This window comes from Haemaphysalis longicornis, unplaced genomic scaffold (genome assembly GCF_048455015.1).
Source record: "Haemaphysalis longicornis isolate Haplotype H1 unplaced genomic scaffold, Haemaphysalis longicornis Haplotype H1 scaffold_9, whole genome shotgun sequence".
Lineage (NCBI taxonomy): Eukaryota > Metazoa > Arthropoda > Arachnida > Ixodida > Ixodidae > Haemaphysalis > Haemaphysalis longicornis.
In genome coordinates, this window is record NW_027526460.1 from 9,960,439 (window position 1) to 9,971,546 (window position 11,108).

The following is an 11,108-nucleotide window of genomic DNA, read 5'->3' on the forward strand; positions in this document are numbered from 1 at the left end:
GATCTTATCTGCGTTCTGAGGTTAAATGTAGCCAAACCAATCATATCTCGCCGGCTTTGGGCAGCGTGGTCAATCGAAGCTAATGAAATTACTACGATGAACTTTTTGGTAGAATGCCTATGAATTTTTGTAAGCGCTGAGCAGCTTTCATTTGTGTCTGGCTATGATTTCGTATGGGTCTTTATTTCCACACGGAAATTATAACTTGCTCATCTTCGACCGGACCGAGCTGTATATGGACCGAGCCCGTGAGAGGTGCTTCTGTAATCCGGCCGGGTATATCAGTGTCTCGGATGGCCTTGATTGGTGTTTAGACCATAAGTAAGACTATTGAAGTTCTCCAACTCGAATTATGATCTTCAAATAAGTGACTACGAGATTGAGTATTTTCAATGCATTTGCATAGATCAATTTATTTTGGCAGAAGAGCGCGCTAAAGGGAAAAAGAGGGCCACTGGGAGGATAAGTTGGAGAACAAGGGTGTTGAAAAGCCACCAAGTGATCACGTGATGCGGCATCTTCCCTCAAAATATAGCTTAGTAGAGTTTGGGCTTGGGCTAGCGGTGGCAGTAATCCGTGATTTCATGTAGCACAAAACACAGACAAGTACAAAAGGAGGCGACAGGCACAAGCGCTACTTTCCAACTGAGCTTTATTTTAAAAAATGCGCGAATTTAAACACGGAAGGGGGACATTATTGTATATAAACAAAGAAAAGAACAGGACAGACGCAAGGCATCATGAAATTTACATACAAAATTACTCGAACAGCAATGTGACGTCGAAAAAAGGCAGTACCAGGCATTGACAAAGGTGGCACCCACCCTCCTTTCAAATTTACAATCTTTTCATCAGACAAGGCCACGGACGCTGAGGACACGCAACGGTCCACCAGGCGTGCTATTGAGGCCGGCTCAATCATTTCGCTAGACTTCTGATTGGCGTGTAGAGCAATAACGGCACTTCTCTCAAAGAGGGGCGCACAACCACAATCGCGACAATGCGAATTTCATTGTTCCTTGCTTCTTTTCTGTCCTTTTCTTTGCTTGTATACGATAATGTCCCGCTTCCGTGTGTAAATTCGCGCATTCTTAAAGTAAAGCTCAGGTGGAAGTTAGCGCTTGTGCCCGTCGCCTCCTTCGGTCCTCGTCCGTTTTTAGTGCTACACGAAGTGATGGATTCCCTCAAAGCCCACGCTCGGTGCATATATACAACAATATCACTCGCCCAACCACCAATTAAAGAGGCCATTATTCGCTGTGCACGGTTTGTTTGTACAAGGAAAGCCAACGCTGTGAAACAAAGAGAAACTGCTGCCCCTGCGCAGGCCCTTTTCAGGATGTCTCTCGGGTGAGCCTGCGATCGACCCTGATCTTGATGCCATTCTTGGGGACGAGCGAAAGAGCGCGAGGCACCGCCTCAACTGGGGTAGAGTCCAGCAACTCCAGCCTGCAGGTTTGAAGGAGCTGGACCAAGACACACTTGACGATAAGAGGCCCAAGCTCCCTTCCTATGCAGGCCCTCGCGCCCAGTCCGAAAGGAAAGTAAGACCCCGGGTGGTATCGCTCGCCATTACCGGCTTCAAACCTCTCCGGAACAAATTTTTCTGGGTTAAGCCACAGGTCAGGGTCCCGGTGAATGAGCCAAGAGGAAGCAAGCACGTTCAAACCGGCCGGTAGGAACTGTCCGCATGCGGTTGTGTCCTCCGAACAGTGCCTAGTAACGACCACCGGGACGGGTGGGTAGAGCCGCAGGCCTTCTTTCACCACCATGTCCAGTCGCTTGAGTTGGCGCAACTCATCGTAGCTTAGCTGTTGGGCACCTCTGTTGGGGAAACGGTGCTCGATTTCCTCGAGAATCTCATTCTGTTCGCTTGGATGTTTCGCCAGGAGATACGTCAGGAAAGATAGTGCTGAAGACATCGCCTCGTAGCCGGCGAACAAGAGAATCACAACGTTTGACGTGATATATTGGTCATCCAGATACCTTTCCCGATCTGAAGCGGTTTTGAGATGGTTCTTAAGGGCACTCGTCTGCTCATCCAAAAGTATTTGCAGCAAGTCGACATCCTTTGGGCACTCGCCCGACCGTCGTGATTGTATGGTATTTCGCACTTGTTTCATGAAGTCGTCAAACACTGTCGCATACTTGGTGAACGGGTATATCCAGTTTAAAAGATGTCGCAGTGCAGGGAATGCGAAAGCGACGTCCATGGCGGAGTCCTCCAAGTCATCCGTTACGTGTATCATGCCTTTGAGAGTTCGGTCATGTAAGTCGTCCTGGCATCCCACCTGCAAGGAACAAAAAAGCTTGTTTTCTGGTTTCCTGCAATGCGAACCTTATTGTTTCTCACAGGATTGCGCCAGTGTTAGTCAGAATCCACGCGCCATCTCGTGTCTATGGAATGAGTTCGAAACGCGCCATTCCCGTAGTTGTGAGTTTTGGGGTCCATCAGATGCGTATTTCCAAACGCTTCGCTGCACAGCGCCCCACGTGACATGTCTCGATCTTTACGCGATGCAGAACGGTAATTAAACGTGCTCATAATCTTCGCCCCGATCCCAAAGCGACCTAAACATGCCAAATAACCAAACAAAGACAACGCGTAGAATTGAGTTTATATATATATATATATATATATATATATATATATATATATATATATATATATATATATATATATATATATATATATATATATATATATATACATGCAATCAAAAGAAAAAAGTTAACCCGCTGGGGCTCGAACCTCGGCCGTCAGCGCCAGCACCACAAACTCTACCTCGAGGCCACATAACCTTTTTTCCCTTTATTAGATGGGAGAATACGCGGAGACGTGACAGTACGGGGACTACATAGTCAAGCAAACAAAAGAATACAATGAAGTAAAGAGAAGCACAAATACATCAAAATTCAGGCAAACACACACAAGTGTTCAAAAGAGGGAACCAGTCAGGTGGTGTGTCATGCCAATCATACACGCTATGTACAAACGCTGCAGTTTCTCGGAAATATGACGTTGTTAATCTTGGTGGCTCAGCATGCCTATCACGTAAGCGACATCGCCACAAACTGTACAAACCGATCAACACAAACATGTCATAGTGCGGCTCACCAGGATAGCCGAATGTCAAAAATCGGATTGAACCCGAAGGATGAGCTTCTTTTAGAAGAAGCTCAATAGAATAGCCCATGCGGTGACTTCACACATGTCACGTGGGGCTCTGTGCATTGAAGTGTTTGGAAACACGCGTCCGGGATTGGACTTCTCACCTTGGCGCAGGTTGTTATACTCTCTTCTCGGGGGCGGAACGCACGTGCCAAAAAACGCCAGTAGTGCGTGTACAGTAAATAAACTCATGTTTAAATAAATAAACCCTGCATAAGCTGCATCTCTCCATTGTGGCGTGTGCAAAGTGGCACACGACTCAATGTAACGGAGTCGGAGCAAAGAGGGGGGCTGGGCACTAGGAGTTCGTGCTGTTAGGAGTTTGTGGCAGAACCGGCTGAACAACACCGTGGCCGATACATAGCCAGCAGCGCTTTGTTCAACCTATTGTATTGTTAATCCGCGCCCGTTTACACAACCATAGCATAGTTTTATTCAAAATGGGATGCTTGACGGTTACGTTCATCACGCGTGGTCATGATGTGTAGTCATCACGCAACTGATGCGGTGGGTATAAGGCCTCTCTGTCGTAACCGACAGGCACGACGTAATACGCACCTTCCATGACAGCAGCGCCTTGGCCATGAACTCCATGGAGAATGCCGTGGCATGTCTGAACACTTCTGCGTATCCGTTGCTCCGGCTTTCATTTGCAAGACCTTCCACAAAACGGGATGCGCAAAGATTTCCAGGTGTGGAGAGTGCCTTGATATTTTTCTGAGTCAACACACGTTTTAGTGCCGCTCGCACCCGTTTATACTCTGAGCCTGAAAGTAAGAGAGAACGTGCGACGAAGTAAACGGCATGTGAATATAGAGTTTATTAGAAGATCTATTAGAAAGAAAACTGGCGCTGCAACCTCATCTAACTATGGGAATTATGGGGAGACTAAAGTTTTCCGCTTTGACTCCTAGTTGCCTTGGCTAGTAACGTTTCGGCGAATGTGAAAATGCCTAAAGGGAAGTAAATATCGACGATAAAATTGTTTGTTGCACAGAAAGAAAAAAAAAACACGCCGTAGTCGTAAAATAGTAAAATGAGGTGCATTTTCTACCGTTTTCAGTTTGTGTTTGTAATAGATATTACGGTGAGCATTATCGTCTGCGATAGTTTGCGATTAGGACGGTCCGAGCTGTCTGTTACAAAATACCGTTATTTTCGCAATATCTCACGAAAACACATTTCAATCGTTTTATTATTCCTTTAAACGACCAAATTACCAGACCAGTCCGTAAATGTTGTGTACATACTACAACATTTTTGCACCTCGGTCAACCCACAGCTGACCGACGCTTGCAGATGAACTGCCTGGGTTTGGTACACCAACCAAAACGAAACAAAAAAGCTTCTACCTCGCGGTCCCAAACTTATAACTGTTCACCCTTACCATGCAACAGAAAGAGGCTGCTCTTGAATGGTTCAGAATCGACGAGACCCGCCACTCTGTCCTGAAATATGGCCGATTTCTTGACAAAGCACTCGTGCGCCATTTCAGGGTCCAAGATCACCAGAAAGGGTTCGCCTCCATAATAGACGCCAAACTTGGTTCCGTACTGCTTTCTCCACTCGTTCATTACCTGTGTAGTAAAACCATGGCAGCCTTTTTACTGCTAAGCAGTATACGACTAACTCCACTCCTCCCCCCTCCCCCCTAAGCCCTGTTTTAATTCCGGTGAAGCCGCTTTACTCGGCCCCGCTACGGTGCTTTTTTTCGTCACTGCCGACCCCTCTTTCACAACTGTTATTTGCCGGTGTCTTTGACGTTTAAGCACGCGCACATAAGCGGTTGCCGATTTATACGTACACGTACAGGGGGGGGGGGGGGGGGGGGGTGCACGCGAAGCTATAGGTTTCATGGCCTCACTGATGACATGTTTGTTGTGTTGCCGGGAGTCTTGTAGGTGGACGTTGAACAGCCGCATGTTACCTGCATGGCGTTTTCACTGGTCGAGCGGATCGGTTTGTGTGTTACACGGACAGCAAGATGCCAACGACGCAGGAGAAAAACGAACAGCTCCATGTTTGTACGATGGAATAAAGCTCTAGTCCTCCTAAGTTTCATTCAGCTAAATGGCTAGGAAGTATGTTCACTCGTAAATTACAAACAGACTGGTTTGTTTCCTGCACTCCGTCGACTGCGTCCAGCTTCACAAGTCATCCATTTCCACAGAATGGAACGACCCTAATTTCATGAACTTTCTGTGCCTCAAGTTCAGGAATTATTAGAGCTGTACATGCAAGGCATTTTTAATGGGAAGTGAACAGATAGAAGGAGTGACCAAATGTGCGCTACATGCCCCCCGGGAATGTTCGGGGTTTTTTTTTTTTTTTTTCTATTGCTTTTAGCCCCTTTGAGAACTGAAAACGGACATTTTAGCAGCAGAAACGCCCCCAACTCACGCAGAATCGTGAAACGACGTACAAACCAAGCGGGAAGCTTCTTCACTGGGTCTGTTTATTGAACGCCGCCGTTGATTCTGGGCATGGAGGTTCAGTTAGCAACACTGAGAGCAACCCAGCGGCGGCGCGGCGGCGGGCGCCGTGTCTTCGCTCCATGTAGTTCAGCCCGACGAACATACGGCGTCCTCCGGCGCCAGATTTTCTGCGGCACGAACCTCGGCGGCAAAGTTCGCTCCATGTATTCTGGCCTTTAAGAGATCATGTCGGACTGAATGCAAGCATTTGAGCACATGAATTTGCACCCGTATGATTTGTTACCACGCGTGAATTGCAAAAACTATGAATGCTAATGAATTTCGACTCCATCAGAGCCCGAGTGGGTCTAACTCAGGACTCACTCGAGGTCAGAACTCGAAATACACTCAGAACGCAAAATGAACTCAGAACTCAAATGGGCTCAACACTCAAAATGTACTGAGAACTCAAATGGACTCAAAATTCAAAATGAACTCAGCACTAAAATGGACTCAAAACTCAAAATGAATTGAGAACTCAAATGGACTCAAGACTCAAAATAAACTCAGAACTCAAATGGACTTAAAATTCGAAATGACCTCAGCATTCAAATGAACCCAAAACTCAAAACGAACTCAGAGCTCAAATGTACTGAGAAATCCCTCGGGCTCAACACTCAAAATGGACTCGAGTTCTGAGCCCGAATGAGTTTTGAGTCGTGGGTTCGGAAATTACCCGGTGGGCATGTTTTTCTCCACTTACTTTCTTTCTTTCAAAACGCTTTATCTGTTTCAAGCATAATAAAATGACCTGCCACATTCTCCCCTTTGTTTCCTTGGCTTTCTTCACTGCCTACCCTTATTTCTGTATATATATATATATATATATATATATATATATATATATATATATATATATATATATATATATATATATATATATATATATATATATATATATATATATATATATATATATATATATATATATATATATATATATCAGAATAGGAAATGAGGGGCTCGTTGAAAATAAGACAGAAATAACAATTGGCAGTCAAGAAGACCTCGGAAAGCAAAGGGGAGGATGTAGTAGCTCAAGATAAAGAATTTGGGAAATAAGAAAGTGGAATTGTTATTTCTGTCTTATATATATATATATATATATATATATATATATAAATATATATATATATATATATGTATATATATATATATATATATATATATATATATATATATATATATAGCGATTTAGAATAGAAAATGAGGGGCTCGTTGAAATAAGACAGAAATAAGGGTTGGCAGTCAAGAAAACCTCGGAAAGCAAAGGGGAGCGCGTAGACACTCGAGTGTCTACGACATGTCGAGAGTGGTCCACCAGCGTTGAACCCTCTTAAGCTCCGTATGGCACCAAGACTGCCAGAACAGAGGCCCTCGCTATGCATGTAGCGAATAAGAATAGGATATGAGGGGCTCGCTGAAATAAGACAGAAATAAGGTTTGGCAGTCAAGAAAACCTCGGAAAGCAAAGGGGAAGATGTGGTAGGTAATTGAAACAGATAAGGAATTTGGAAAGAAAATATATAGAAGAGAATATATCAATCAATCAAGCTTTATTTGACATCTCGACTAAAGAATACCTGCGGACTGCACATGCTTGTTTTTGCGGTTAGGTTCGGTGACCCGGCAGATAATAGTTTTGATGGAGTTTATAAACTACATAAAATTCAGTATGTGTAACGTTATAATCAAAGATGCCAGGGGTCATGTTAACTTGTGGCAGCACGAGCGAATCACAAAAAGTTTTCTTAAAAAAAAAAAAACAAGATATAAGATACCTTGATGGGGCCCCTTCTCTCCTGCCTCTTGTTTCCCCATATAAGATCAGGCTCAGGACCCGGGATGCCCATGTTCTTGAACAGCTGAAATTGCCGTCGACGTCTCAACACAAAGTCAACGATAACGCCACACAACACCGTAATAACGGCGATGGTGATGCCCACCGCTTGGTTCATACTCTTGCGCTGGGCACTGCAAAAAACAAGGTACTTGTTAATGGGCAACACAAGCTCTTTTTTCCGCGGTACTGTGAGAACAACTCCACAAACTAAAAAACGCGGACTCATCAAATCGCCAAGATTTGTACAGAGAAATCTCAGACATCAGAAGAAAGCTGCGGGACCGCACTGGGAACCGCAGTCACAAAATGTGAAGTTTATTTGTGCTTTTGACAAGCAATACTTTAATAGCAAGGATGGTAAATAGTTTCCTTAGACACTTAAGACTTCCTATGCACTTTTAAGGAGAAAGCTGGTCGTACTATTGTGACGGTTACCTTTTATATAAACCTTTTATTTTACCGTCCTTCATCTATTTTATTCCACCTTATTGTATCATAGTCCATCTTGATCAACCATATTTCATCTTAATAAACCTTAATCGATCTTAATCTACCCTAATACCACTTATGTTTTATTTAACGTAAGAGTGTACCTTAATCCATATTATTTCATATTAGTACATGTGATAACTACCTTAATATACCTTAAAGGGTCCTAATAGTATTAATCTACCCTAATCCCGCTTTAATATTACTATTAATCCCTAACCATCATTATTCAATCCTAATGCATTTTAATCCGCTATAATACTAATTCATATTCATTCATATTACTGCACCTTAATCCCATTTTACTAATCATTGATAGCCATTGCAAATGGCTATTCATTTATTTTAATAATACCTAATCATCTCATGCATGACTGACATGTTTTGGTTTGCTTATGGCTTTCTTTTCTTCTCTTGCTCTCTTGGGGTTTTTGCATCCTTCATGTCGACTCCGGGATCATTTGAGAGCTCGTATTTTGTAAAGTCCTTTTCTTTAAAACTTGTGCCCGCTCAAAAGGGGAAACGAAAGAGAAATACTAAAATCTCCTTGGCCCCAAGCTCAAGACCCATTACGGGACATCAGGCGAAGTCGCTTAATAGGTCATAATAAGGGTTTATGTCATAGCAAGGGGCTGAACGTCCAACGAGACGAAAAATCCACCGAGACAAAACCGAGATGAACGATCCACCGAGACAGAAAATCCCCTATTGCTCCTTTGATTTATTGATTGATTGTAGGGTTTAACGCGCCCACGCAACGCAGGTGATGTGGCGCGCCGTAGTGGAGGGTTCCGGATTAATTTTGACCACCTGGGGATCGTTAAAGTGCGCCGAAATCTCGTACACACGGGCGTTTTTGCTTTTCGCCTCTATCAGAAAAGCGGCCGCCGCGGCCGGGAATCGAACCCGCGACCTAGTGCTCAGCAGCGCAAACTGTTTACCCTTTGCTATCGTTGGACCTGCAGTCACTTAATCGGAAGTTAGGCGTGTAAGATAAACATAGTTAACGCAAAGCATAAAAACACCTGCGAATACCTGAAATTGTCCGAAGAGATGTAATGCACGCGCTAGTAATCTCAGTTCCTTGCCATTCCGCGAGATATATCGGGATGTGCTGAACTTCTTTGTCAACTTACTGGACATTTAGATACATAAAACGGCAAAGTTGTTTGAAACAGGCGGTGTCTTACCTGCGAAAGCCGAAAGCGGTGGTGGCGTTGGCTTGGCTGGCGTTGTAAAGATACTGTGACAACTACAAGGAAAGCAGGTGTTGTTTTATAACTGCAAAGCTCCTACCAAACACTTAGGCACGCAGCGTACCCCATGCATAACACACTTCGTGGGAAATTAACTCTTGGGGGGGATGACATGGCCGTACGTGATCAGGGATCTGGGAATCAGCAATAATGCAAACAACTTTGCCGCAGGCATGGCCTACTAAATACGCTTCCCACATCGCCACCGTGGGAGTTTTTCTCCCAGAATTCAACGGTAAGCGAACGAGACATTAACAGGATTAGCAATCAGCAATACACACTTGTGTGTGTATTTTAAAATATCTTGCGCTCTTTCGAGCGTTAGCAAAACAGAGGACACCCAAGGTCGAGACTAAGGATGAACGCACGCGGTACGCGTCCTTACATTGAATCGCGTCCTTGCGCTGTTTTCTTTCTGCGAGCACGAACCGGCCAGCTGAAAACAACATTGTTATCTTTGCAGGGTGCACGCAGAAATGAAATTGTAAACTTCGTTTCATTTAAACGGATGTAGACGACACTGTGGTCCCTTAAAGAAGTTGTTCAGCTTGACCCAGGGTATGCGTGTCTTATTTTAATCAATGTGTAGATTCTGCAAGTAATGAGGGTGGTTGTTAGACCCGTTTTTTGCACATCTTTGGTGCTAGAAGTGCAGCCACAAATGTCCTCCTAATTCAGCGCAAAAGAACTTCGAGTATATCTGAGAAAACGAAAATTTTGTAGATAACAGAGGGTACCAGTACTATTCAAGTTCAGCTTACTAGTTGGATTGGTTATTGAGGAAGCGAAAAAATGGCGTCGGTTGCACTAGTGGTGCAAGGCTGGAGAAGCAGCAGAGCTGGCGGCCCCTCCCCCTTCGTCAGAGACCCGCCTGTTGTACCTCACACCGATTTTCCAGCTTGCCGCTGAAAGTTCGTGAGTGGCAGGTCCGGATCGTCTTGTTCGGGGTTTTTATCATCTCTCCCAAAGTGGAACGCGCTAGCATGCGCTAGAACCTGCGCCAACCGGCTTCGCGAACTCGGAGTCTGTAGCGCGAACTCGGCGTTTGTGCCCCCTGTTACGAATCGGCCAGCGCCGCCGTACTTTCCCGCATCACTCCTCGGCTGTGCGGCGAAGCCACTGCGTGCGCCTTCGAAAACAGGCGCATCGTGTCGGTGAATCATACTTTCACCACGTCTCGACAAGACCGGGTCAGACGCTTCGCTTTCGGCGCATTTCAAAACTTCGGCGGCTGCCGGCGAGGCTCGTCTCAACGCTCTACAAGGACACAGAGGCCCCGTCGATCGCAACGGAGTCCTCCTCTCTCCCCTATCTCGGACTCAACGTGCGCCGAGGCTACCGACTGTCACGAACTCTGGAAAGAGCGCTGTGTGTGTCTGTGACGTTTGTGGCGTGTTGCCGCTTGTTGGCGTTTTGACCGTTACCGCTTTTGGGTATAAATAGACCCCCGCAAGCGCTGTAAACCATTCCTGTTAGAGCAGCGAATCCCTGCTGTCACTGTTCGAGTCCTGTATTGTAACCTCGCCCGTCGGGGCATTGTTCTTTGGCTTCGGCTCACCTCTCGCTATGAAGTAAACAGTTACGTTAGCCTACGGCTTCTGGACTTCGTCACGGCTGCAACAGCGGCTGGCCGCTCGCTTCACCCCGCTACCACACGTATGCCGGAGGCTACGGAGCTCGGATCGGGTGCCCCCACTCGGTCGCAACACCCCACATCAGGTGCCATCGCACGCAAACTGGCGAGGAGAACAGCACGCTAGATACCACACCGCAAACGCTGGGCAGAGTGTTCTCGAAGGTCAAGCTGGCCGATGCCGGGTGCTCCTCACGCGGCGCATGCTCACCTGTCCTCGGTATTTTTTTCTTTTTCTTGT

The 11,108-nt window shown here is 45.5% G+C and overlaps 1 protein-coding gene across 2 annotated transcripts; it reads right to left on the bottom strand.

Moving 5' to 3' along the window:
- Positions 1-386: 386 nt before the first annotated feature.
- On the bottom strand, positions 387-9,204 carry LOC144152933 (cytochrome P450 3A29-like). 2 transcript variants are annotated; one of them, XM_077684507.1, is made up of 5 exons: positions 9,169-9,204; positions 7,428-7,620; positions 4,560-4,749; positions 3,731-3,939; positions 387-2,291 (listed from the first exon to the last, which is right to left on the bottom strand). In XM_077684507.1, exons 2-5 carry the CDS (start codon positions 7,602-7,604, stop codon positions 1,335-1,337), a joined length of 1,533 nt encoding a protein of 510 aa, XP_077540633.1. In that variant the 5' UTR covers positions 7,605-7,620; positions 9,169-9,204; the 3' UTR covers positions 387-1,334. The 2 variants fall into 2 exon arrangements, with proteins under 2 accessions (XP_077540633.1, XP_077540632.1); XM_077684506.1 differs by lacking the exon at positions 9,169-9,204 and having other exon boundaries at positions 7,428-8,152.
- Between the last annotated feature and the right edge of the window lie 1,904 nt (positions 9,205-11,108).